General features: G+C 53.6%; 1 protein-coding gene across 3 annotated transcripts; it reads right to left on the bottom strand.

The window, feature by feature from the left end:
• Positions 1-1,915: 1,915 nt before the first annotated feature.
• Positions 1,916-26,666, bottom strand: F8 (coagulation factor VIII). Of its 3 annotated transcripts, none has more exons than XM_062640479.1 (27): positions 26,528-26,666; positions 25,517-25,693; positions 22,013-22,137; positions 21,607-21,729; positions 21,199-21,411; positions 20,069-20,140; positions 19,517-19,624; positions 17,604-17,825; positions 17,091-17,325; positions 16,221-16,395; positions 15,188-15,281; positions 14,265-14,476; positions 13,674-13,824; positions 13,351-13,560; positions 9,445-12,103; positions 9,028-9,193; positions 8,149-8,355; positions 7,346-7,574; positions 7,066-7,248; positions 6,750-6,866; positions 5,328-5,399; positions 4,924-5,009; positions 4,421-4,576; positions 3,551-3,695; positions 2,975-3,123; positions 2,553-2,729; positions 1,916-2,345 (listed from the first exon to the last, which is right to left on the bottom strand). In XM_062640479.1, exons 2-27 carry the CDS (start codon positions 25,666-25,668, stop codon positions 2,190-2,192), a joined length of 6,594 nt encoding a protein of 2,197 aa, XP_062496463.1. In that variant the 5' UTR covers positions 25,669-25,693; positions 26,528-26,666; the 3' UTR covers positions 1,916-2,189. The 3 variants fall into 3 exon arrangements, with proteins under 3 accessions (XP_062496463.1, XP_062496465.1, XP_062496464.1); XM_062640481.1 differs by having other exon boundaries at positions 26,542-26,622; XM_062640480.1 differs by lacking the exon at positions 26,528-26,666 and adding an exon at positions 25,814-26,031.
• Positions 26,667-27,645: the final 979 nt, after the last annotated feature.

Here is a 27,645-nt window from a genome sequence, read left to right as displayed (position 1 = left end):
CAATACCTCCATATATCCCCCACGTCTGGCTCACGCAGGGGCTCTCCATCCAGCATGGGAGAAGCTGGATTCAGAAGCAGCCCTGACTCACATGACAGGGCTCTTTGAGGGTGGTGAATAGGCAGGAGCATCCGCTGTCTGAAAGGCAGAGGGCTTTGTGCTGGTCAAGCCTCCCCCTGCACAGAAACGTCTGTGACTGGGGAAACTATGATGCATCTCAGATCTACATTGCGTGGGGAGGAAACAGCGTCTGGTCTCCATTCCCCACAAATGTCAAGAGATGCTTCCTCTAATGGATGCTGGAGCTTGGCAAGCTCTGACACATCTGCGTGCCTGCCCACAGCCCCTTCCCAGTGCTCTCCCTCAGTGTAGCTCCTACACTGCTTCCTGAGCGGCTGGAGAACATCCTGGAGCTGCTCGGGGCTGGCTGGTGAAGGCTGCTCAGTCGCCTGCAGAGATTTCAGCCGTGTTTCCGCTTTGAAAATAACACAGAGGGAGCTCTGGTGCACGCAGCTTTTGCTCTGATCTAACCCTGTGTCACCAGACAAATGTGCCACAACACAGCAGCCTGTTTCTGCAGGCAGGAAGAGTCTGAGCATCCACTGGCAAAGGCAGGGCCCATATCCCTGCTTCACCAAGCAGAGCTGGGTACCAGCCCTGAGAGACAAGGCAGCCGGGACCATACAGAGCAGCCAGTCCTGTGTGACTGATTACACCTGCATCTGAGCCAGCTCCTGCCGGGGGGCTTCTGGTCCTCACCAATTTTGTCTTGGAAAGATGCTCTGCTCTTGGCCAATCCCCATCAGTCCCTCACTCTGATGGGTATTTAAGCATCAGGAGGTCAGGCTCAGCCTGGCCTGCAGAGGTAGCCGTGGGAAGAGCGTGCAGGTATCTGCGCTTGTCCAGGGGACTGAGCCAGTTACTGAGTGTGTGTGTCTCTGCCTACAGTCCAGCTGCTGTTTGGGGTTGAGCTGATGTCTCTGCCCTGTTTTCTCTGCCATCAGGCCCTTCACCATGCCTGGGATACTCCCCTGCACTGGTGGACCAGAGACAGCAGCCAGCTGTCCTTGCGCAGCATTGGCCACGTGCTCAGAAGAGATGCAGTTGCCTTGGAGCTGAGGAAGTTTGCCTTGAGAAGGGCTCAAGCTGGCAGGTTTGGTCCTCCGAGGCTGAAGGCTATCCTGCCTCAGGCAGGGCTGCTCCCCTTTGAGAAGCTTAGGGCTCCAATTCCTCTCCTCAGGCCAGCACTTACCTGTGCCTGGTTATTGTCAGGATGCAATCAAGCCAAAGAGTGATTGCATCTGCTGCTGGGGCTGTAATGTAATCACAGCCAGGACCACAGCAAAGGCTCATTGTGCAGCGATGTGGAGCCCAACAATTGCATGAAGCTGTTTTGGCACTGCTTTATTTGAGACACCAGCTTCTGACCTCTGCTGGGTGTGGGTTCCAGGACAGCTCACACCATTGGGCTGATCTGCAGCTCATCTCCCTGGTCCCTACCACAACCATCCCCTGGTGCTTCCAGCAGAGCTCTCCTCAGAGCTGCCCCATGCTGCCCTTCTTACAGGAATGAGCAGAGAATACCCGACTCTTGCTTAAGAAGCCACAACAGCATGAGCATTTGGGAAGGATATGAAGGGACGTGGAGAGCCAAAGCCCAGTACTGAGTCAGGTTGAGCAAATGCTGCCTCCCTGGAGCCACTGATCCCCACTGATTGTGGAATGGACTCTGGGGCTTCCTCCCCCAGCCTTTATCTTTGCTGCTTATTCCTCCTCCAGGACTGTGCCCGGGCAGTGGGTGCTTGTGCAAAACAAAGCTGAGAAGCTCTGGGGCTAATTAATTACTCACTGCTGGTGATGCTGACTGGGCCCTTGGAGACTCCAAGGCTGAAGCAGGGGAGCAAGTGCAGAGAGATACTGGAAAATTACTGTTTAATTCTTCAGCTTTACACTGGAAAATTACTGTTTAATTCTTCAGCATTACGTCTGACTATGTGGCATCTGGTAGATAAGGGCCAGGAAGATGCTGATAACAAGCCAGCATCTGTGACAGCTCTGCAGGCCTTCTATTCCCCAGCAGCAGGGATGGTCAGAGCCCCGGGGGGCTGGCTCAAGCCCTGGTGAGAGTCCAGTGTCTGGTTGGATGTGGGTCCTGAGGCTGGCGCTGCCCATGCCTGGTCCTGCAGCCATCAGTACTCCTGCTGAGTGTCGCAGCCGAGGAACTCTATCCGCAGGGCAATGTGGTTGTGCCACTGGCGCGGGTGTATTCTCACATAGCGAGCAAAGAGCGGGGGCTCCAGGGGGCTCGTCACTGTGCTGGTGTGGTCTTGGTTTGCCTTGAAAATCTGGAGAGGAGAGAGAAATCAGGGGTGCGCTCTCCTGCGCTGGTGCGGTGAGCTCATGGCTTGAGGACACAACGCAGACAAGCATTGGGAATACTTTAAGGGAGGGAAAAGCACAGCCTAGATCACTGCTGTTGCAAAAGCTCCTGTAAGCATGTGTGCCCTGGGGGTGCCACGGGCTGCCTTTGGCCATGGAGCAGCTCTGCCTACCTTCTCCTTGACACCCTGCAGGACTGGGGTCCAGTGCACACCATTCTGGCTGGTGGAGACAGCAAACTCTGTCACGAACATGTGGGTGAAGAGAGCTTTGGCACCTTGGGTCATGACTGCAGTCACCTTCTTGGTTACTTCAAAGTCCACTTGCAACCACTCACTGGGGCTGTCGCTCTGGGGAAGGACAGGAGTCACCTTTCAACCCTTCAGCAGCAATGGGAAAGACATGCACCTGCCCTACCAGGCATGTGGAGATGCTGGGTGCTAAATCAGTGAGGTGACTCTCCTGCCTGTGTGCCTGCACGGTGCCTGTGGCTGCACATGCTCCCCACACAGCCCTGGCTAGGAGAGGTCGCAAGCACCCAGCCTGCCTGCCCATGCCCCAGATACCTGCCTGGGGATCACCTCGCATGGGCTACCTTTGGCCTCCATGCGTTGGTCCTCCCCTGCATGTTCAGGCGGGCCCGGGAGGGTGACCAGCTGGAGAAGATGTTGGTGCTGTAGGAGGATGCGGAGATGCGCTGGTCAGGGATCCCTCTGTCCTCCATCCCTAGGGGCATGGAGCAGCCTGGAAGAGAGGAGCGATGCTTCTCAGAGGTGGGAAGAGACCTATCATGGAGGTGCCTTCTGACTGCTCACTGCTTCAGCCACCCTGAATGCAGAGGCAAAGCCGATAGCATCTGTCTCTGCTTGATCCCTGCTCCCCCAGCCTGAGGCAGCAGCTCCTCAGATATCAGCTTAGCTGCTGCTGAAGGGTTTTGGTTGTTCAGGAAAAGGTGGTGGTGAGACCTGGCCCCATGCTCTCCCTCTGCTATTGCTATTTCTAAGACCATAATGAGATGTTCCAGCTTTTTCCCAACATTTCAATCCCATCTCCAGCCTCCTCCTTCCCTCTCCACAACTGCCTGGGGAGTCCTGAAATGTGTGGAGCTGGTGCTTGGCACCCCGCTGGATCAGACCCCTCCTTGGGTGCGTGGTTTGGAGGTGGGACATACTGTTCAGATCACAGCCTATGAGCTCCATGCGCATTGTGGTCCGGATGCTGTAGTGAGTGGGGTTAATGCGGATGTACCGGGCTATGATCGGAGGGTTGAAGCGATTTTCTTTCACTCCAGTTGCATCCACATTTGCAAAGAACAGCTGCAGGGAAGGGGAGAAAAAAGGATTGTTGCACCAGTGGAAAGAGAGCAGGGATCAGTGGGCACAATAACATTTCTGTCTGGCACTGCTGTGTCTTATCACCATCCTCACAAAAGAGCGTCAGCCCAAGGAAATGATCTGAGATGTGACTCAGACCAAAGAAGTGTGAATGGGCAAATCAGGGTGAACCGCTGAGAAACAGGAGGAGGTTTCTCTAAATGAGCACCTCTTTATAATTTCACCAAACAGAGAGGAGAAAAAGAACCTGGGAACAGTTTTGGCCACTGCTGGTGTTTGTGATGGAGGCTTTTTCCTTCTCCTCCTGGCATGATCAGCTTATGCATATTTAAGCTGTGGCTTTTTCTAATGAGTAGAGATCCCCCAAATCATCTGCATCTGCACAATGGTTTTAGAAAGCCAAATTTGTCTTTGGAGGTAAAAAAAAACAGATATTCAGGTAAAATCTTATGCCAGTCTCTAAGTAACATGCAACACAACGTGAAGGGGTGGGTTTTACAGCCACCTGGGACTGTAGACAGAAATAGTTTGGTCAATTTAACATGAGACAGAAAGACATGGACAGCAAGTCCCTTGCAATCTGTGATTCAGTCATCCTGGCAGTGAATGCTCAAGGCCTCTGCCTCGTGTACAGAGCTCCATAGCCCTCATCACCCCAAAAGACCCCATTCTGGGATGACACTCTCCTCAAGACCTGTCCATCTTACCATCTGGCTGCTGGTGGTATTCCCCTTGTATTTCTTCCACCTTTGCCTGTCAAAGCTGTAGAAGACAACAAACTGGGAGATGTAAAGGCTTGAGAACTTCTGTCGGGCTCCTTGGGTTTTTATGCCATGAATAATCATGAGACGCAAAAGGTCCACCTGAGAACGAAAGTCAAGGACTCACTTCTGGTGGAAAACCCAAGCCACGTTCAGGCAATGCACTGTAAACCTGTGGAACTCATTTCCTCATCATATAAACGAGCACAGGTTACAAAACTATTTAATACAGTTGTTCAGAAGGACCCAAGTCAGCCAGCAGCTGGGAGAGGTCAGGAGAGCTGTTTGGAGAGGTGAGCTGTTCTGACTGTCTTTGTGGGGGTGTTGCACAATCAGATGTTGTAGCTGGACCATCAAGATTCCTCTGCTGCACTGAGGATGGATCATCAGCCACAAACACGCTGTTGCAATGCTCTCAGCAGTGCCTCCAGCAACTGGGCCCCTCTTACCTGGATCCAGGCGTTGTTGCGGTCTGTGCTCCAAGCATTGATGGAGCCGGTGTTGTCCAGCCTGGCCAGGTAAGGAGCCCACTGCCCTGTAAGGAAAGCATGAAGATATGAGGATGCTGCTGGCTCCTGGTGCTGCCCAGCCCAAGGCAGTGACAAGTACCTCTGTGGGATGGGGCTGGAGGATCACCCTAGAGTTTAATAGCCACATACAGGGTGGCAGAGCACCGGTATGATGGGCCAGACATGTAGGAAGGCACCTCCGTGTCCCAGCTGGGATGCCGACGTGGGCATGGATGGAGGAAGGACTCTGCCAGGGACTGGTGCAACAGAGCCTTGGGCAGGCAAGCAAATGAGTTGTTTTGTCTAAGGCCGCCCCAACCTCACCTGCAACAACCGGTACTCACCGTACTGCCCCGATGCTGTGATCTGGGAGTCGGCAATGTGGCCCGAGGCCAGCCCGAGGGCGTTTTGGCAGTCTGCAGCCGCACGGGGAGAAGGAGGGCAAAACACAGGGACAGCTGATTAGATAACAAGGCTTTTGAAGGAAAAGCCTAGGCTGGCAGCAGCCTCCAGGCTCAGGGAGCTGTCTCAAACCCCAGGAGCCCTCAGGCTTGTTTGTCTCACACTAAGCAGTGTTTCAGATGCATCCATATCCATCCCTGAATGTTAAGGGTGCTGGAAGTTCTTGCTCTCGACCCTGACATGTCAGCAGCAGAGAGTTCTTATCATCAGCCACACTCCTGCCCCCGAGTCCCTGACCTCTCCCTCCCGTGTCCCAATCTCCCAGCAGTGCTGACAAGTGTCTCTTCCTTATACCCATGTCTTGCTCCTGGGCTTTTTTGTTGCTAGGCAGCATCTTTTAGCAATAAATACCACATCAGTAAAGGAGAGCCTGCCTGACACCCCTGTCTCTCTTCTGGTCTGTGAGCACAGGGCTGTTTGTCTGTTATCATAACCATTATTGTTAGTGACTTGTCACATCTTGGCCTGTCTGCTGCATGGCAAATGCTTCTAGGGAAAATGTGAGTGTGAAATCTTGAGCAAGTTTTTAACTTATGGAAACATTTTCTGGGTGATTTTTAATGCTCCTTTGGGAAGAGGAGAGAACCTTTCATAGTGTGACCGGGTATCATAGAATCATAGGATGGTTTGGGTTGGAAGGGACCTTAAAGATCATGTAGTGCCATGCCTCCTGCCATGGGCAGGGACACCTTCCACTAGAGCAGGTTGCTCCAAGCCCCATCCAACCTAGCCTTGAACACTGCCAGGGAGTGATAAAATGCTACTCTCACAAATCACTTCCCTCAGTGCTTACTTACAGCGAGGTAGAAATGTGTTGCTTTGGGGTGGAGTCAGAGGTTCCCTATGGATTTTGCAGTTGCTCTTTGGGCTGTTCCCATGTGAGCAGTCAGGCAGTGCTGCCCGCTGCCTCCTGCCATCACTTCGTGCCTCAGTTTACCTCCTGATGTGGTTAGGCAGGTGGGCACTGTACTTCCCCAACAGCATGAGCAGGCACCAGCGTGTGCATGCAGTTGTTGGGTAAATGCATTTTATAGGAGGTCCAGGGACCCTCAACTGTGGAAAATGAGAGCTCTGCGAGCACGTATTTGCAGGCAAATGAAGCTGTTCTCCCAGCCTTCACCCCAGCTGTGTCCCTAACTCTGCGCTGTGCAGGGTGACCAGAGCTGAAGTAATGACTTCCTTTAGGAGTGAAAACCCAGAAGACCCCACTTGGGTCACCCCAGGGGAGATGCTGAAAGACCTGGGGCAGAGAACTCAAAGCCTTGCTGGCCATGGCCAGGGCACAAAGAGGATCAATCACTCACTCAGGTTGTACACAAGGAAGAGAGCACTCATCCCGGCTTGCTGGTGCTCTCCCACTTTGCACTCTACTCGCCAGATCCCAGCATGTGAAGGCCACATCTCCACTGTCCCGAAGACACCTGGTCAGGAATGGAGAGCAGAGCAGAGCGGAGTTACTGGCTGTAATGGGATACCACAGGGCCAAGTGCTATTTAAATACTGATTTCAGATCCATTCCCCCTCTTTGCTGCTCCTCCCCAAAAGCTTGGCACTTCCTAACAGGCATTGACATAAAGTCACAGCAGCAGGAGCGTGCATAGTGCCCGCACTGCCTCTCACCTGGATAAAGGTTGTAGACTCCCATGCGATACTCCTGGCTAGTCCTGACGCTGAACAGCTGCCCATGGAAGTGAATGGAGTGGATATCCTCAGTGCTGCCCATGTTCAGGAGGTGCCATCGGACCCGTTGCTGCTGAGCCATCACCAGCCCGGGCAGTGTGTCGCTTACATAGCCATTGATGGCTGGGAAAGTCAGTGGTCAGGAGCAGCTCAAGGCTTCAGTGGGTTTCCATCCCAGTATAGACCGTGGGATGGGAAGCACAAGGGCAAGCGTCCTCACCATGGAAAGAATGGTTCCTCTTAAAGCTGGGGTCGTCCTGCTGGACGTAGCAGGGAGGGCGGCAGTTCCTCTCCATGTTCTCCAAGAAGTACCAGCTTTTGGTCTCGTCAAAGATGGTGAAGAGCAGGGAGAACTCCTGCACAGCCAGCTGCCGCCTGAAAACGAAGCTCAGCACCCCACGGCGGCAGATGATCAGGGGCCCAATGAGCCCCGAGTGCAGGTCCTTCTCCTGCCGGCGAGCAGGGAGAAAAGGGTTTGCCTCGGAGGGGAAGGATGCTCTGACACCCACAGACAGATCAGCAGGGAGGGAAGTGGTGACTCTGTCTGCATGCCTGGCCCGGCTCCCACTCCTGCATAGGGCATGGTCCATGCAGGGTGGGAAGGACATGCTGGGTTCACTGGGGGATCCCCACTCTGCCCCAGGCTAACAGAGGGGTGCTGGAAGTGTTTGCATGTACTGTCAAGAGAAGTGGTGTCTGTCTGTCCAACTATCCAACAGTCTTTACCCCACTAACATTGGACCCATAGGTCAAATTCAGCTAGATTGGGCAGAGTGGTAGGGGACTGCAGAATGATGGTTCCCTACAAGTCTCATAAGTTTGGTATGAGGGGGAAAACCCAGTTAAGAAAAAGGAAGAGGAGAAACAGCAACATGCATTCATCGCTGTCAGACACCTGAGAATCTGCACAGCCACAGCTTTCAGCACAGCACCATGGGAAAATCCTTGACCTCACAGCCAGGATGCATGCACGCTGCCCACCTCTCCTTCCTGGGATGCCCCATGGAGCAGGCTCCCACCTACCAGGTCCACGTTGGAGAAGTAAGCCCAAGCCTTGCAGTCGAATTCCTGCGTGGTGGGTGCCATCTGGGGCAGGACTTTCCAGGTGTACTTCCGAACCTTGCCTGGCTGCACCACCTCTCCACCCTGTGTTGCATCCTGCATCTCCTCATAGGCTTGCAGGGTGGAGTGGAAGGAGAAGGGCCGTGAGGCCAGGTTCTTGAATGTGACCTGCACCAGAGGGAAGGGAAAGCAAAGGTGCAGCACTGAGAGCGCCCTGGACCCTGGGGTTGGATGCAGCCAGCAGGTGGGAAGGAGGCAGACATGTCCCTGGTACCCAGGCCTCCAGCTGGTCCCCATGCAGTGGCCAACCCCTGCTGATCCACAAGCTGTGGTTCTGCAGTGGGACCCCAGTGGAAAGCACATCCTGGTCATGTCAGCAGGATGAGGCCCTCTCTCTGCTTAATGAGAGCAAGGGCAGCTACACTACAGTCTCCGGAGCCCAGAGGTGATGAGTGCACTCTGGTGAAGATTTCAGTGGAAATCAGGCAACTTCTCCAGGCCTATGAGCCTGGTGAACAGCCTTTCACCTCTTCCTTAGGTGACTGCTGAAGGACCTTTGGAGGTAAGGGAAGCCCAAGCCTGCCCTCAGCTAGAGCACCCAAAGAAGCTGTGCTGAACCCTGTTTAGCTCATTGCTCTTTTACAATCCCTTTACCTAAAAGGCTCCTCACAGAGGCAGGGAGCTGCTCAGGCTGTGCTGTTACAGGGCTTGGCTCTGTCTCAGGTCCAGGGCTTTGCATCCGAACACTCTGCTACTCCTGCCAGTCCCTGAGGTCACTCTGAACGGAGCCAGCAATGGCAGGGTTTCAGGTTTTGTAGGAGATGGGAACTTTCAACTCACCATGATGACATCTTCGACTTCTGCCCTGATGTATGGTCCGAGGATGCCCAAGTGCTCGTCCAGCTCTCCCCGCAGCACCGGCTGCGTGAAGGAATCATCCATGTACTCTCGGAAAACCACCTTGCGGTACTGCTGGAAAGGCTTCCTCCTGCCACCCCGGGGGTCCCTGCAGGGGGAGGGCAGTTAAAGCAACAGAGCAGAGCCTGGAGCATCCCTGACCCACTTGCGAGGAAGCTCAAGGTTGCTGGAGTCACAAAACTCCCCAGGAGGAGGGAAGGCGCTGGGAGCATCCTTCCCTTAGGCTGCTTGGCTGGGTTGTACATAGACCTGTGATCCTGCCTTCCAGGACATGCCAGCTCCCACATGAAGCCATGCCATACAGTGCAGGAGGAATACAGGGGGGACAGTCACACTTACATGGCTTTCAGGAAGTGCTGGGGTCTCTGGTTCCTGTATTCCCACATCACCTCCACTGCCGCAATGAAGTATTGCCGTACCTCCCCCTGGAAGGAGCGTGGGTCATGCTCCTCTTCCTCATAGATGTCAAAATCCTCCATGGTCTGCTCTGTGTCACCGTACTCATCATATTCTGGCTTGTCAGCCTTTGCCCTTGAGGGGCTGGAATGGGTCCCGTTGTTCAGAGCCAGTCTCTCCCTATGTCCTGGGCCATGGTTGCTCTTCCCATTTGTGCTGTTGCTTTTTCCATCCTCCCTGGGCTCTCCTAGGCCCTGTCCCTCTCTCTTCCTGGTTTCTCTGAGGACATCTTCCCCACCAAGCTCCTGCCATCGATCCGGACTGGCTTGCACATATTTGGTTGGATCTGCGGTATTGCTATGGTTGTGAGCAGGGCTGCTTGAAGACAGGGAATAGTTCTCTTTGGAGGCTGGTTTCATAGGGATTTCTTCCCGGCTTTCCCCATACGTGCTTTCAGGCACATAGTGCTCTGTGGCATTGGCCTGGGGCTGCTGGTGCTGAGAACTGAACTGACCTGGCTGCTCCACAGAATTGGTCTGCTCCTCCATCTGGCTTCTCCCCTGAGCTTGCTCATTCCCAGGACCCCCCCAGACAGCACCTCTGCCTGGATGGAGCTCAGCCAAAGCTGGGCTCCCCAAGCTCCCAGCGCGTCCTTCTGCCCCCAGGGTGACCAGATCCCAGTTTGAGGCCAGGTCTGCAGCTTCGGAGCTGCTCGCTGCCATTGCTGCCCTGCTCCCCCCTGCTCCCCATGTAGGGAAGGAGCGCCCGCTGCGCTGAGCCCCCTCACTGCTGCTCTGAACACGGCCATCTGTGCTCAGCCTCCCCTCGGGATGCACCTCATCAGTGCCATCTCCTTGCAGAGCCGGTGGAGCATCCTTGCCTGGCTGTGATCTCCCCTCAACCATGTTTGGTTTGGTATCCAGGCTTTGCTGGGCCACCATCACCTCAGGCAAAGCGTTGCTTGGTGTCAAGGACCTCTTTCTGAAGCAAGTGCTGCTAAAAGGGGAATGAGGTCCACACGCTTCGCTATTCACTGCTGTCTCAGGGGGCTGGCTGGCCACATCCTGCTCTGCTCTGCTCTCCAGTGACCTGACCTGCCGAGGCAGCCAGGCAGGGCCACTCATGCTTGGGGCTGGAGCTCTGTGTTGCAGAAACTGCTCAGGGCTGCTTAAGAAACCATTTGGGAACTGCCTTGTGTCATTGGCCACGGTGCCCAGCTCAGACAGGGCAGGACTGTCCATCTCTGGCAACTCCTTAGTGGCTGTGGCATCCTGAAACACTGCCTCCAAGACTAATTCATCCCTCTCTTCTGTCATTATATAGCTGGAAGGCTCGAGATCATTGGTTTGTGCAAAGGTGGTTTCTAGATGGTTTGTGCCTTTGGCAAGTTCCCTGGCTTCTTGTTCTGGGCCACTTTTTGCAGGCAAGAAGTTACTCTCCTCTGTGAAGATTGGTTCTTGCACAGGTTTGCTGGGTCCCGGCTCCATGAAAGAGTAATTACCCCCTTTGAAAGACCCATGAAAGCCTTGTGAAACCTCTTTGTGAGGTCTTTCTTCCAGCCTGGCATCTAGCCCATTTGATGAATAATTGCTTTCCCTGGTGTGACTGCGAACCGCAGCATGAGAAGTCCCGTTGTTCTCTGTCTCGTCTGAAGATGCAGAAGGATTGTCCAGTGTGGACGAAGAGTTATGATCAGTACTTAAAGCTGGCTCTGCATTGATTGTCTCCTTTGGCTCATCTAGATTCGAGGATATTTTATTAGTCCCTGTTAGTAACCTGTCCTCAGTACCCTGTGAAGATGTGCCTTGGAGTCCCAGATTGTGCTCCAGGTCATTCTCATGAAATGAGCTCCTGTCCTCTTGAAGAAGAGCTTTGTCAACACCAGAAGCAATTGAGTTCCACAAGCTTGTTGCATGAGTAGTTGTCTTCTGAGGCTCTGCTTCCAGGATCTCTAAGGTACCACCAGGCTGCATCCTTTCCACCGGCTCCTGCACCTCAGAGATGTTTGTCACCTTCTTTCCTGCCAGAGCATCTTCTGGACTGGGCACAGTTTGGTGCAGCCACTGCTGACCTTCTGAGCTCACGGTACCATAGACCCTTCCACTGGCACTCACGGAGTGCTCTCCAGGTGAAGGAGCTCCAAACCCTTCCTCCTGGCTGATCGTTTTTGACAACTCTTCGTCATCTTCCAGAAAGGATTCGTAGGACACCGGCTCGTAGTTTGTCTCTGACAGAGAAGACATAGAAACATCAGATGGAACTGTTCCTGAAAGTGTTGATGTGCCATTGGGAGTGGGATCAGAAATCCTACCATTGCTCAGGAGGGCCCCGTGGCTGGGTTCTGTCAAGCACAACCTTGGCTTCTCAGTCTCATTTCCAGAAGAGCTGATATTCAGTTCCCTATTCACACATGGCCTGTGCCATCTCTTTCTTTTAGAGAAGCCCCTGGGTTGGAAGTCGTAAGCATAGGCATCCTCCTCCTCAAAATCCACATAATCTTCCCCATCAGGGTATTGCTCCTGCTGGCACTGCGAGACTGTGAACTTGGCACGCATCCCTCGGTCTCTGTAGTCAGGATTCAGGCACCCCAGCATCCAGACACCTGTCTCAAGAGGGCAGAAGAGGACACATCAGCCCACCACAGTGGGAAACCAGAAGAGACGCCTTCCCCATGCGGCCCCCTTGCTAGTGCATCCTATATTCACAGGCAGCCTCCAGTTCATGGCAGTGATTTCATGTTTTCATAATCCCTAGAGCATCTTACAGCTGGACTCACAAGACACCAGGGCTGCTGGCAACATCAGAGCCACTCCTGACAAGCACCATCAGCAGGGCCCTGAGGACAGACTCGAGACCAGTTAACACACTGAGAACCCACAAAGCCTCCAGCAGCAGGAGCAGTGTAATCACCATAATCCATCTCCAAAGACATGCTGGTGCTGTCAAACACACCCCTGCCCTACACACCCTTGTCACAGCTCTCCCACTCAAGGAGGGAGGAATGAAAAGGCTGCCTCATGCTCACTGACATCCCCGGCCAACGCGTTTGCTCCCGGCAGCAAGTGCCTCTTCCCCAGGTGCCAGGAGTGGGTGAGGAGTGTGTAACAACCAGGCTCTGACACTGGGGAGAGCTGTCACCTGCTGCTGCCTGCGCTGCTGGGCTGCTCCTGATCAGCAGGCAGAAAGCAGAGCCCAAAGGGATGCACTGTTTGGCTGGGTTGGAGACAGCTACCTGGGGTATGTAGGAACCCCGTCAGCTTGGCTCAGGGTGCAGTGCTTGTGACCATCATAGCAGTGTTTGCAGCCCCGTGGTAAATCCTGTGTTTCCTCTGTGAGTGAGGAAACGGTTAATGGCACCACTTCTGCAAGTGCTAAGGGAAAAATGGGGAGTGGGGGGAAATAAAACTGAACTCTGAAGCAAACCCCTCTAGGATTTCCCCATGGCTGCGACTTCTGTCCTTGCAAATGTGTGGAGATAAACGGGATGCTGTGACCAGTGCCTGAACCCACAAGCAGGGTCAGCACTGCTGCTCCCCTTGACCTCCAAGCTTGGAGCCAAGGGTGCAGATCCAAGGTCCGCTGTACTTACGTTACTGCAGCCAGCTTACTGGTTTATCAGCACGTGTGACCTTAACACATCCCATTAATGAAGTGAAACATGGTCATTTAATTTCTTTGATTTAACCTTTAGAAGGATTTAATCACTGCTTCTCACTTTTCTGTTCCAGCAGGTTGTGCATCCCTTTGCTCTCAGGGCTGCCAAAATGCAGTTGGGTACCAGAAGTGGCCAGAGGTGCTCTCTGCTGGGATGCCAAGCCCATGATTTACAGAATAACCCATTTTACTAACCTGGCTTTTCCAAGCTCATGAAGACTGTTTCTCCAGAAAATGGGAAAAGGGTAAGCACATCCTCAAAGACCATGTTGCGCTTGAATGTGTTTCCAGAGAAGAAGATAGAGAGGAAATCTGCTTGGGCCCCAACACTCAGGACATACCAGTACACAACTTCATGCAGGCAGAGTTTCAGTTCGAGGTTGTCAAACACAAAGCCATTAATAGCTGGAAGAGAGCAGAGGTGAAACATTTTGTCAGGACCTGATTACCCCATGGCTGGTACATGTTCCCTGTTTGTTCCCAAAGGCTTTTCAGGAGGCTCCTGGCTGAGCACTCACTGTGCATCACGTTGGAGGCATAAAACTGGGGGTCCTGGATATCCACGTGGGCTGCGTCAGTGCAGAACCTCCTGATGTTCTCCTCCAGGTACCAGCTGAGGTTCTCATCGAAGACTGAAAACAGCGCCAACCTTGTCCTGTCTGACATTATCTGGAAGGCAGAGAGGGAAGCAGCTCTTCCTGGTCCGATCAGAGTGCCCCAGGGCCCAGTGTAGCTGACAGGTCTTAGCCTGGGTGCATGGGGAACAGTTTACTGCTATTTCACAGGAGATAGGACCAAAGTTTGGAGAGGAGAGAGCATGCAAGGGAGGATGGAGAAGGCAGGGGCATTGGGACTGGTGGGTGGGTTGGAGAGAACAGGACAGACAAATTTGGTTCTACCCAAACCCAAGCGTGTTCAAGGCCAGGCTGGACAGGACCTTGAGCAACGTGGTCTAGTGGGAAACGTCCCTCCCAATGGCAGGGAGGTCGGAACTAGATGATCTTCCAACCCAAACCATTCTATGATGCATCTATGATTCAAATATTTCACTCACTGCAGTTATTCCAGCCTTTCAGCCTGGCCGTTGAAGCTGCAAAGGAAGGACCCACCTGATTTCCCCTCTGATCCATGGACTTCTTAAAGCAGATCAGGAGAGGCCCAATGAGACCTGAGGCCGTGTCTCGCACTGGGTCGATGGAGCTGTAGTAGAAACGGGTGAGACAGCGAGGATCTGCCTGCGTTGGCCCATCCTCAGTGGTGACTTTCCAGCTGTAGGTGAATGACTGGCCAGGGGGGATAGGAATGTCCTTCACATCCTTATCTGGCAACACACAGCCCAAGGGCAGGTCAGTTAGGTCTGGGTTGCTCCTGCAAGGGCTGATCCTGCTTTTAAAAAGAGCTCAGAAAGGAGGTTTCCTGACCATACAAGTTGCACAGAAAACTACCCAAACTGATGCCCATCCCAGGATGGTGCACTTGCTAGCATGCATGTGCATGGAGAGTTGATCAGGACCAAGGGAGCCCTTGGGACCAGGTGAACATGGAGAGGCCTATGCCTTTATGAAAGCCCTTGAAACGCCTGCAAACTGGAAGATTTGCCCAGCCTCAGATGAAAAGAAACCCCCTCGAAGCTGTGAGAGGGAGAGTCTGAATCGTAATGAACCCCCCCACTTCACAGCAAGGCAAGGGCGAGTCCATGGGATGAGGACTGTAAGCAAGCTGGCAAACACCAGCCTGGTTCCTGCCTCATCAGAAAGTGGAGGCCTCCAGGATGGCTGAAACAACACAGTCCCAGCTCCCTGAGTGGGAATGCCGCTTCCTCCAGCCATCATCCAAACCTTTCTTAGAGAGGATTACATGGCACCAAAGGTGACACGGACCAAGGATCATCATCGCTTCCAGGATTCCAGGGCTCAGGCCCTTGGACGGGTGGGTTGGACAACCAGTCTTCCCACAGGCTGCAGGAAGCTCTACTGGCCCAGGAGAATGGCAGTGGCCAAATGATGTCCCAGGTTCCTGTGGTCTGCCTTACCTTGGGAAGGCTTCATGGCGTGGTATGGCTTGACGCTGGTGAGGCCGTGAGGGTAGATGTTGTATGGTCGGCTTGCCAGGTTCCTGAACACGATCTGAAATGAGGACAGGCAGCAGGAATGTCCAGTGGTTTCTGAACAGTGTGAGCCCTCTGATTCCTCAGGGGGAAAACACTGGGATCAGATACCTGCCAGTGTCCAACTGGGAGGAAACCAGACATGTCTGGGAGCACAAAGCGGGAGTGAGGATAGAAGAAATAACTCTTTCTCTACCAGTCTACACTGTCCATCTTTCCAGGAGGTGCCCATCTCAGGGAGGGCATAGAAATATCAGATTCATTAAAAGGAAAGTCTTCAGTCTCACTTTGCATATGAGACAGAAGGGGTCTGTTAACGCAGGAAGCTTCAGAGGACAAATGCACCAAGTGCATACAACAGTCAACAGCTTCAAAGTACTCCCCATTTCACTGCTTGTAACCCTTCATTTACTTCTCTAAATAGCCCTGTGGCGGTTGCCACAGGCACTACCTTCAGCCTCATGCCCACAACTGCACAAGGAACCCGAGGCAGGAGCAGCAATGTGAAGCTCCTGGAAATCACCCCATTCCTCCTAGCACCAAACAAGTCAAGGTGTCAGTAGAGGCACCCGGGGAGACACAAGCGAGTCCCCAGTACTGTATGGTAAGAGCACACAGAGGGAGAAGGGTAGAGGATGAGAGAACACTCCTGCCTCAGGGGAAGGTGATGGATGCCATGTGCCATGGATTGATTCACACAGTTCCTACGATGTCTGCAGTGAAGTCAAATCTGGGCCATACCCTGTGCAGCTCTGCTGATCTCACCAAGAGTATTCTAGCTTTAACCTTCAGTAACATCTGCTTTTCTGGTGAACTTTAGACATTACCAAACGTGACAGAGCACCCCAAGGACTTATGTCAGACCTTAGTCACAAACCAAGTGTTATTAGGAGGAACAGCATCAAGCTTTGAGGTTTCCCTTCCATTTCTTCTTTGTTGAAAGCAATCTCCCTCTTACCTTAAACTGATCTCCAACCTCCCCTTTAATGACGGGCCCCAGAATTCCCTTGTCCAGTTGATCGGACACCTTGCGCTTCTTGAAGGTTGCATCCTCGTACTCCACAAACATCACTTTCTTATACCTTGAACCTATCCGATGAGGACCAGCCTCCAGGAACAGGCTTGTCATGTTTCTGCAGGCAAGGCAGGGAAAGAGCAGACACATGTGGGACGTTGTCAGAACAAAAGTCATCATCCAGTCCATCATCCAAGGACCTACACAGCTGTCTGGGGACTAAGAGTGCAAAGCAGGGAAACCAGTTACTGCAGTCACAATATGCATCATGGGGAATATCATTGCAAGTGACCCAGTGCTTCTTTAACGGAGAAAGCTTCAGCTAGGTTGCACAGTAGCAGCCTTGGGCTGAGAATGCCCTGTTTTGGAGGGAAGTGGTGACTGTGAGAGCTGAGAGCATGGCAGGCTGTCCTGTGTCAGGGAACACTCCCAGTGCATGAGCATAAGGCAATAGACATGTGCCTTTTCTTGATCACCCCAGTTCCTTCCCAGGAGTAAGACAAGCCCAAAGGGTCACCAGGCATTGCTGCCTGGTCAGAAAGGGTTGATGCCAGAGGTCTGGGTGGCAGAGAGGCAAATGCCCTGGAGGCAAATGCTTCTGCAGGATATTGAGTAAATTGGAGCAAAGTCCAGTCCTGCCTTCCCATGCCCTAGCCAAGCCCATCCTTGTCCTGCATCCGCGCTGTTGGCATTAATAAGGAAGAACCAAACTGCCCAGGTTGGGCAGAAGGAAAACAAATTTCTATGGAAAAGCAGAAGAGCTGGCAGGGCTGACTTAAGAGCAGCTTCATGGGCACACATCCCCACTCTTACCTGTCCAGGGACACTGGCTTCACAGGGGCATAGTCCCAGTCCATTTCCTCGGCCGCGATGTAGTGAGTCCAGGTCATAGGCTTGTCTTTGGCAGAAGAGCGCACTTGGATCACATGATAAGCTTCTTCATCTTCTTCAGAGTAATCCATGTCCTCTGGCTCATCTGACAGCTTCCCCATCTTCAGCAGGCGCTCCTCCGGACACTCCTCCACCTTCACAAAGGCCTCCATGCCAGCTGGGTGCAGAGAAGCCAGGCAGAAAGGGTCACACTGACACGCCAGCACAGGCGTGCGCTCTCCCAGGCTCTGCTTGAGAGATGTCCTCTCCCCTGCTGTCCCATCAAACAGGCCATCACACACATCAACCTATGCCATGCTCATCACGGGCTACACTGCATGTGGATGTAACCCTACGCGACAGGAGGGGCCGTGGAACTGCAGCACTGCATAAACCCCTGAGCCCAGGCCACCCCTTGCACTTCTTTTCCCCCATGCTCTTGCGGAACAAGGTTACCTTGCTGATGGGATGGTATCTGGCAGAACATCCGAAACCAGCCAGCAGTTCCTGGCATGATCTGGGCTGTGAGATAGGTGGCAGGGGAGATTTCTAGGCTGCTGAGACGGTGGCTTCTCACCAGGAATGTGTGGGCTTCAAAGAAGATGGAGTGAACTTCTGCCCCAGTGCCCAACCCGATGACGTGCCAATTGACCTGCTTCTTAAGGCACAGTGTGAGTCCTGCCAGGAGAGAAGGAAAGCACCTAAGGGTCAGCATTGTGTCCATCCCTTGTCCCCACTCAGAGTCTGACATGTGCCGAGTAGAGCCCCCTGCCTTGCAAGGTGATGGCTTCAAGCTGGAAATGTCATGAATGTACTGTCAGTAAAACAGTCACATTATGCCCCTTACATAGAGCTAGATGTACAGAGTGGATTGACTTTGGCAAGGGCTTTGGGAGGTGTGCTATGGGAGCTCACAGCAGGATGCAGTGGCAAAAGAGGTGGGTGATTCTATAACTAATGGAACTGGAAAAGGGAATCATTTGTTTCATCACAACACCGGCAAGCGTGACACTAAAATACTGGATCTGGGGCACAGCTCCTCAGCAGTAGTTGAAATACCCCAAAAAGGGCAGAGAGAGGTCACTGGGATTACTTGAAGGCTGGAGGAAATTCCTCCTCTTGGAGAGACTCGAGGAGCTCCGTGTGCTTCTGAAATGGGAGAGGGCTGTAAAAATACATTCCTAGGAAGAAATCAGTGTGTGCTGAAGGGCTCTGCAACCTAGCAGGGATGTAAATAACAAGTTCCTGGAAGCTGAAACCAAACCAAGTCAAACAGAGAGTCAAGCACTTATTTTTGGCACTGGAACAGATCCCAAGAGCCCAGGAGGAGACAGGGTGGAGGCTCCATCCTGAGGTCCTCAGCTCTCCATTGCCACCTCTCCATCAGACACCTCTCAGGCTAGCTCCTGCAGACAGGCGGTTGCTGGGTGAAGGTAGATGCCTTCTTGAGGGGAAAGCCACTGTGCAGACACAGCAGCTGACCATGAGGTCTACTCAGCTCCTAAACTCCATCATCCACTGGGACAAGGAATTCAGGGGAATTTTGCCTTTTATTGGATAACAGCCAGGCCCAGGAGGGAGATTTCAGGGTGCTGTTCAGGCACATTGTTGATGGTAATGACTCTCCTGACAGCGTTTCCCATTTTGCCCTGGGGATTCTCCACACTCAGGCAGCTCCACACCTTCTCCCAGAAAACCATCACAGAATGTCGACTTTTGTCTTCATTGAGACCACAAATGGCCTTTTCTTTTGCTTTCCTGGAGAAAAGGAGGCTGAGGGGAAACCTTGTCGCTCTCTACAACTACCTGAAAGGAGGTTGTAGTGAGATGGGTGTTGGTCTCTTCTCCCAGGTAACAAGCAACAGGAGAGAGGAAATGGCCTCAAGCTGCACCAGGGCAGGTTTAGATGGATATTAAAAACAATTTCTTAACTGAAAGGGTTATGAAGCCGTGGAACAGGCTGCCCAGGGCAGTGGTTGAGTCACCATCCCTGGAGATACTTGGAAGATGTGAAGATGTGGCGCTTGGGGATGTGGTTTGGTGGTGAACTTGACAGTGTTCAGTTAACGGCCGAACCCAATGATCTTAAGGGTCTTTTCCAACCTAAATGATTCTATGATTCTATTCCCCTTCTACACCTTCAACAGGGGTGCGTTGTCAGACCCAGGTGAGTGAGAGCTGAACTTTGCCCTCAGCACTACCTCCATCCTCATTCATAGGGCTGCAGGAGATCAGCACAGGCAGACAGAAACAGGTCCTGTCCCAGTGTAAATGGGCAAGGCAGACCAAGGTGTTGAGATGTGATAGTCCCTCTGGGGGTATACAGCCTAACAGATCCATCACCTGCAATCTCCTCTTGATGTACTCACCAGGCAGTGAGCCATTGATGTAGCCATTGATGGTGTGCAGCTCTGTCCTGTTGTGAGGCACGGGCTGAGGAGCTGCTGAGGAGCTGGGCTCGGAGTACCAGCTTTTCCCTGTGGAGAGAGAAGCTTGCAGTTAGCTTTCACTTGAGAGTACTTCAAAGAAAAAGGAAACCTTCCCACTGGGCTAAAACAGGATGAAAGCCAAATTCCAGGGAGGTCAGATGTGTGGTGCCTGTTGGAAATCCACAGCAGTCCTGGCCATGGCTCTGCATGAATGTGGTGATGACTACTGCATGTGACAGGGCATTACTCCACACCATTTTAGCCTGTGTGGTGGGAACAAGGCCAGAAGAGCTGGATAGGCTGCAAGCTCCCTTGCACCTCACAGGGGGAACAGAAGGAATGGCAGTACTGCACTAGGAGTGCATTGCCTCTGGGGACTGTACAAGGCTTGGGACGCAGAGTGGAAGCTCAATTGTGCCCACACCACAGCCAAAGCATGTGCCATGGACCGGGCTGAATTCAGAGTCCAACACCACTCAACAGGGTAGTTACCTTCATCAAACACTGCAAAGAGCATCACAAACTCTTGATGCGAGTCCTCGTTCCCACCGCTTGCCAGGGTCCCTGCAAGATGCCACAGGATAGATCTCTTTAAAGGTCAGAAAGCACCATCTCCTGGGGGGATTCCCTTTGTGCCCTCCAAGAACTGGTAAGTCAAGGCCAGGCTGTGCTTTGTTTTTACCACATCTCATGACTGGCAGAGCCCTGTTTCCAGCCTCGCAGTCCCCAAAAGCCCATGGTTAAGAGACAGCTGCCCCCAGAAGGCATCGAAAGGTCAGTTTGTGCTGCCTCCCCCTTGCAGGCTCTAAGGATTCACTTAGTCACCTGGAAGAGCCCATTTTATTCAGCCCCCTCATCAACGCTATTGTCTGCACTCCTTGTCTAGACTTGGTGGAGAAACTGCTCTTGGTGAGTCACTGGAGCCTGCAGAGTGATCTGGGAGGAGGTGACTCGTGCCCATTCCTCTCCAGTGACTACAGAGGGATCTGGACAGCTACAGCTACTGGAGATGGCTCAACCAGGGGTGACCAGTCCCACTCCAGGTACACTTCTTGGTGCCTTGCACCCAGCAAGCATTAACAGTCAGGATTTCATCACCTCAATGTTTACCAAAGGAAGGAGAGCAGGCACAGGTAATGCAGACCAGGCAGTGCCCCACGTGTCCTGCCTCTGCTGCCTGATCCTTACTTAAGCCTTGCTGATACAAACTTCCCTCTATTTCCTCCAATGAGACCCTGTTTGACAAACACCCTGGCTGACCCTGAACAACCAAAGCTCGGTGAAGGAAAGACAAACACTTATGTCTCCATCATGATTCTATAAAGACGAACAAGGTTTGAGATTTCATCTGTGGTCTGAAATCTTGCAAAGGAAAGAAGCAACCAGTTTTTTTCCAGCAGGGAAGTCCAAAGTGTGTTTGAACCCTTCACTGGGGTGAACCCTTCATGGGGACTCTTTGATGAAAGGCCCAAACCCCCAAAGTGCTGTTGTTGACCCCAAAAGTGTTGTTGTTGACCACAGCTTACTGACTCCACTGCCTTATGCAGCCTCTGGAAGGCAGCTTTATCTGCTTTTCAACCCACCATTGCATGTAACCTCTCCCCATTCCAAGCAGTCCTTACCAGGTCGGCACACAAGCAGGGCTCCAATCAAACCAGAGTTGATGTCCTTCACACTGTCGGTGTTGGAGGAGTAGGAGTGGGTCAGACATGATGAGTCGCCATCCGTCGGGCCCTGGTTTTGAGGGATCTCCCAGACATACGTGTGTGTCTTCCCTGGATCCACCCTGTCACCCTCCTTCTCTGGCTGGCTGGTCTCATCCTCATACCCTGCACCTAAAGAACAGCCAGATGTGACTGAAGGTGAAGGTGGCAATACACGGTGTCTAAGCCATCTCTGCAACTGCCTGTCATTGTAGGAGGGATGCAAATAGCAGGATCATGGAGGGACACGCTCCCTCCTGGCAGGAAGGTGGCAGAGCAGGAGGTGATGCTCAAGGGCTTGCAGCACTTGGCTATTGCCCAACTCACCCTCTGATGCCTTCCAGTAGGACACCCCGACAGCGTGGAGGTTGTAGGGGCGCGAGGCCAGGTTCTTAAACGTGATGACCACCACATCATAGACTTCTGCTTGGATGGTGGGGCCCAGGAGACCTGAACAGGGCGAGACAACAGGGTCAGGCTGATGGGGTCAGGCAGCTCACACCCAGCCACGGGCCCCAAAGGGTCTGGGCTTTCCACCTTCACCATCAGCAGTTGTCCCTCATGTAGCATGGCACCAGCAAGGCTCCCCGCATCCATCACAGCAGCTCTGCTGTACTGGGACTCTACCCAAGCACTTTCCCATTGCTGGCTGAGAAACTGCCAGCACCCAACCCAATGAGTTTGGCCACTGTCACGGAGGGCCAGGGCTCACCGTGCTGCAAGTGCTTCTTACCCATCCATGCTGGCTTGGGCTTGGGCTGCGTGAACGAGGCATCAGGGTACTCCACAAACACAGCCTTCCTGTACTGGGGAGGGACACCAGGCAGGGGGGGCTGTGGGCCCGGGTGCCCTGACACACTGCAGGAGGAAGGAAAAGTCAAGGCTGACTGTGCAGCCCCATCCATGGATGGGCAGCAGCCATCCTCTTCCTCCCCTCCCTGTCTTTGGCATGCTGGCCCCGGCATTGCTCACCCTGTTGTGTCCTTTGGGTATCCTGACAATCTCCAGGTGTGTTTGGAAACGTTTGCTCAGCTCACCCATGACAACATGGCAGCGATTGGTGTCATGGTGTTAGTCATGATGGAAGCAGACACAGGGGCAGGAGGCACAGCATCATAGCCAGCTGTGCTTGGAGGCACAGCTGCAGGTATCACTGCCAGCCTCCTGCCTCCTGCCTTGTCTGGCTCTGTGCTTCCCTGTTGACACAGACCTGAAGCTCTGGAAGTGCTGCCATAGCAGTACCATAGAGGTCTCTGTCCTGCAGCCCTCATCCCCATCCCCTTCAGGTGTGGCAGACACATCACATCATCTATCTATCTATCTATCTATCTATCTATCTATCTATCTATCTAATCTATCACCTCAAACATCCTCCCCAGCTCCCCCCAGGAAATAGACTTGTGTGGGACTCCAAAGCAGGGTTGCAGCAGTTTGCTCTGCAGTCTGAACAATGTCCCCACATTTGTTTCTTTTCTGGCCAGCCTGGGATTTACAGCCAACCCCTAAAAACTATTCCTTGCAGCAAGAGGATGAAGGAGCCCCGAATGTATTTCACACCCCACTTATCTCTGCTGGCCACTTTCTATCTGTAAGTGGCTTAACAAATTCATTTTCCAGAAGAAACCCAGCACTTTTACTCATATAACAAAGTCATGAATTTCTCCAGGGAGTTCAGAGGCTGACTTATGAGCCCCAGGGCTGAGACCATTTCCAGTAACCATACAGACCACTTCCAGCATCGTTTTGTTTGGAGCAAAAGCCAGGTGGTATTTTCATTCCTCTGAAGGAGCAGGGAGCATTGCTCTCCCCTCTGATTAAGCCTTCATTCAAGCAGTGTTTCCCTTTGTAACTCCTCCTCAAGAGGAAGAGGAAGGAGACGGAGTGACTCAAATTTAGGAGGGGGTGACACACACTTGCCCCCACGCTGCCAGCTGGAAGCCACCTGCAGCCGGAGGATGCTGTAGAGAGAGTGGGCTTCACCCTCCCAGGGGGCAGAGCAGGACATGCCCCCACCTCTTGCCTTTCCCACCCTAGCTATAACCCCACACTTGGGCTGGCAGGAAGCCCCCAGCAGATGTGGGGCCACTGCCTTTGCCTAGGAGCCGTTATCATTCCTAGCTGGATGACAGTAGAGTCTGGACCAAGCTTTGCTCTCCAGGGTGAGAAGGCAGAAATCCTCTGGAGCCAGGGGGATTTTGCTGGCACGTGGGACGTGGTTGGGAGAAGACTTGGTGACACCAGGGCTCAGCGCTGGGTCCCAGCTAGCACAACAGAGCCTGACAGCTTTTGCAGGGGACAAGGAGCCAGAGTTCCGTGCAGGGACGTCTGATTCAAGTCCTTCTGGCCAGTCCTCTGCACTTGGGGTCCCCCCAGACTTCCTACCCCGAGGGCAGCTGAAGCCAAGGCAGGGAGGTAAGTTCCTGGCGCCTTCAATCAGCATTGTTAGCAGCACTATCTGTTCATCGCTCAGAGCCAGGAGACAGCCAAGGTAAACACCCTGCGCTGCTCAAGCACTCAAACACAGGCTGCTGCTACGTGGTCACCAGCTCCGAGCCAGAGCTGAGATCCCTGGAGCCATTGCAGGATGTGCTGGTCCCGGCTCTGACCCTGCCGGCAGGGTTGGGTTTGGGAGGAAGAGAAACTGAACTCGTGGGAAGGGGTCAGCAGCTCTGGGCTGGTGTGTCTGTGCCCATTCATTTGGCAGGGCTTTCCACAACTGTGCCAGAGAAACCACTGGATACATACAGGGGGGCTGGAGGTCCTGCCTGGATGTGCACCCTTGGGACTGGCGGGAGATGCTGGTACCACAAGGGAGAACACGCACAGCTCAGAGGGAGCCCAGCTCTGCTTCTGCCACCCTCCCCTGGATCACTTCTTCTCCCCAGCCTGGCTGTTTTCCTGTGCCCTCCTCATGCTAGGGGAACCAGGCGGAGGCTGCAGGAGCCAGGGGAAGGGCACTGACATCCAGCTGGGAACAGCTACAGCAGCAAGCCCCGGTTCACAGCAGTGCTCCCCAGGGAGCCGCACTGCCCAGGCGTGCCCAGGTTGGAGCAAGTCACTGAGCCCCTCTGAGAAAGCCAGAGTTCTCTTTCTAGAGAAGAACAAGTGACCTCAGGCTGCCTGGTGATGCCCTGCTCGTCCCCGGGGCAGAGACAGGTCCCTGAGTCACTCCTGGGTCAGAAACCGCGAGCAAGCACATCATTAAATCAGCGCTGAAATGAAAAGCCACAGGCGTGAATTAGCAGGAGTGACCTCACCTCCAGTGTAGGTTAATGGATCTAAGTGCAACGTTAGTAAAAGCAGGGCAAAGGGGGCATTAGTAAAGCTTGCTGGATGCAGTCTTTCTGCCGGTAGCCAAAGAGGAATAAACCAAGGTAAGTGATTCCAGCAGCGAGTCAGGCTGACCTGGCCATCACCAGAGCCTGCCTTCCAGTGCCTGGCACAGCTCCTCACTGCCTGAGACAGTGTGGGTCCCCGGGCAGGGGTCAGAACAGCCCTTTCACAGCCATGTGTGTCCAAGCCAGCTGTGTCTCCAGGTAACACCCTCCTGATGCCTCAGCAATGTAACTGCCACTTTTCATTCTTACTCAAAGGTATTTGGGCAAATCCATCACATGCCCTCCTCCCTCTTGTCACTGTGTACAAACACCATTCTTTGCCCAAACACTAAAAAATTATCTTAATTCCCTAAAGGAAGAACTTCAGGCCCAGCAATGTAATATACACAAAGATATAAATAACTAAAGCTGGGGTTTACTAGGGACAGGCACAGTGGGGAGCTTTGCAGCTCTGAGTTATGTCAGGAGGCACAGTCAACCTTCCTGTGCAACCCCCAGGCAGGGAGGCACCATACCCCCAACTCCCCTCGCATCCCCCCAAAGCTCCCAGGATGCAAGCAGAAGGGAAAGCACAGGCTGGAGAACCAGCTCTTGGCTCCAGGCACAGACTTGAAAGGGTCACAGGCAAATGACATTAAGATCAAGCAGTGCAGAGTAGTAGCGCAGAATAAGTCTTTGTCTCTCTCTGCATGTTTATTCCATATTGCATTACTAGGGGTTGCTCTTAGTGACTCCCCATTGCACAGAAACACCCATTCCCACCTGTACCAACAGCTCAGTGACCCCCCCCCCCAGGCTGCCCCCATGCACCATCCTGGACCCAAGCTCACAGTGCTGTGTATGCAGGGTGGGAGAACACCTATAGCAGGGATCTGGAATTGCCATAGAAAGAGCTTTACCCTGCAGGCGCTTGCAGCACGGAGAGCAGGTCGCTGTGCATGTAGTCCCAGGCAGTTTCCACGGCAGCAATGTAGTATCTTCTGACTCTGCTGATGCCCTCCTCAACCAGGCAGAGGAACAGGAGGCTGCGCAGGGCTCCCATCAGCATCATGCCTGCTGGCTGGGAACCGCTCTGGCTTCACCGGGAGAAGTGAAAAGGAAGAAATGAGAAAGGCAAGAGGAGAGAAAAGCCTTTATCTTCTCATCCAGCTGCTGTAATCCACAGGAGATGATGATGATTTAAAGCCAACACCTACAGGCACAGTCAGAGCGCCGGAGAATTGCTCAAAGACATTAGGAGCGGGTTAGTGCGAAGAGAAGCGTGCGAGCCATGGACTCCCCCTCTTCCCCTGGGGTGGCAGTGACAGGAGGAGAGGAAAAAACAAAAGGAAAGGGAGGGCAATGCAGCAGTAAGTGCCACTGCAGGACCCGGCGTCCTGGCTCGTGTCCTGGCCTGTGTCTGTGTCCAGGAGTGAGGTGAGGAAAGGGAGGGTTGCAGAGGAAGTGGAATTTAGGTGCGGTCTCTGCCTGGTCCCACCTTCCCTCTCACTGAAGAGGGGACGAAGAGCAGGTTGCAGGCCAGCACCATGCTGCTGCCCAGGCTACAAGAGCCCTCATTACCCCTGCAGGTCTGACTGGGCTTGTACCTGGGGCTGGAGCCGCCTTCCTAACCTGTCAGCCTGCATAGCTTGAGGAAATGGAGACTTAAGGGGAAATTTGCCTTCAGGGTGCAGCTTCTTTATTGCTGAGAAGTAGGAGAAGCTTCCCCATACCCCCCGGCACTGGGAGCCTGAAGGGACAGGGCTGGAGGTGAGAAAATAGCCAGGGATGGATGCATGAACATATGAGAGGTGTATCCCTGTTCCCTGGGTGCCTGTGCCCCCAAGCAGTGATGGTATAGCCACACAACTTTGCTTTGAGCCACATGGGAGGGAGAGGGTTGGGGTGATCCCTGGGTGTCCTCCTCCTACCTATTGTTCCTCACCCTTTTCCTCTTCTCCGGGGGTCCTGCAGCACAGCTCAGAGAAGATGCCCTGGAACGTTTGCACCAATGCCTTCTGTTCCAAACTCACACGTTTTCAATAGCTCTTTTTAAAAGCCCAGGAAATCTCCTCCCCCTGCCCCCCAAAACGCACACACGTGCTGATGCACACACGCCAGCACACGGCTCTCCTTCGGCTCACGAAGGCAGGAAGATGAAGGGGAACGCCCTGCGTGGTCCCGGCGTCTGCTGGGCGAGCAGCGCAGGGAAATGGCCCATAAATCATGCTGGAGGGCAGCAAGAGTGCAACAGGAGCAGTGACCCCTCTGGTGACAGTCCCAGTGTGTGCAGAAGCATCCGTGTCGCAGGGTTTGGTGCCTGAGCGACAGAGGGAGGCAGTGGGGATGGTGGATGGATGGGTGTTTTGGGATCCCAAATGTGAATCCTTACTGTGGAGCAGGTGGAACTGGTAGGCAATGGGACAGCACACAGGAGATGAGACCCTTGGGTAGAGGTAATCCCAGTGGATGTGGGAACACATTCCCCAGTGTCCCACTGTCCCATGTAGCCCAGCACAGCCCTGGACTGACCCTGAGCATCCCCGTCCCATGGGCTCATTGTGCAGGAGCACCCCACGTCCATAGGCTCTTAGAGAGGGGCCAGTTCCCACCACCTCACTGAGGACACCCCCTCTCTTTCCACCCCTCTCCTTACTGCAGCCCCAGGCCCAAGGGAGAAAACCATCCCAGGCAGCTGGGTCTGGCCACGGCACAGCAAGGAGCACGCAGCGGGACTTCCCCTCAGCCCTTGTAAAACCCCAGCCCACTGAGGGGCTGCCCACTCCTTCCTGCAGTCACTGAGGGGCTGACACAGCAGGAACCGGGGCAGAAAGTGCTTCCCCCCCCCCCCAGGAGAGGCAAAGAGCCAGTGAGAAACACATTTCCTCCTGCTTGTACCCTGGCTGCTGGCTCTGTGACCAGCCTGGGGCTCCCTTTCTGTGTGAGGAAGATGAGCAACAACCTGTCCTTCATGTTCCAGTAATTATTTTGGGGCAAAACAAGCAGTAGGTCACACGTGGGGATGCCCTGCCTGCTCTGCATCACTTTG

Source organism: Pezoporus occidentalis, unplaced genomic scaffold, assembly GCF_034315485.1.
Source record: "Pezoporus occidentalis ecotype Australia unplaced genomic scaffold, CSIRO_AGI_Poc_V1 ctg65, whole genome shotgun sequence".
Lineage (NCBI taxonomy): Eukaryota > Metazoa > Chordata > Aves > Psittaciformes > Psittacidae > Pezoporus > Pezoporus occidentalis.
This window is presented reverse-complemented; position numbering and strand designations above follow the sequence as displayed.

Bases quoted from the DNA above. Each gene is read 5' to 3' on its own strand.
- F8 (XM_062640479.1), bottom strand. From the start codon at position 25,668: ATGATGCTGATGGGAGCCCTGCGCAGCCTCCTGTTCCTCTGCCTGGTT. The intron at 7,575-8,148 runs GTAGGTGGGAGC...GCTCGCCGGCAG, and splicing joins ACTTCTCCAACGTGGACCTG to GAGAAGGACCTGCACTCGGG. The intron at 3,696-4,420 runs GTAAGATGGACA...CCTTCCCTGCAG, and splicing joins ATACCACCAGCAGCCAGATG to CTGTTCTTTGCAAATGTGGA.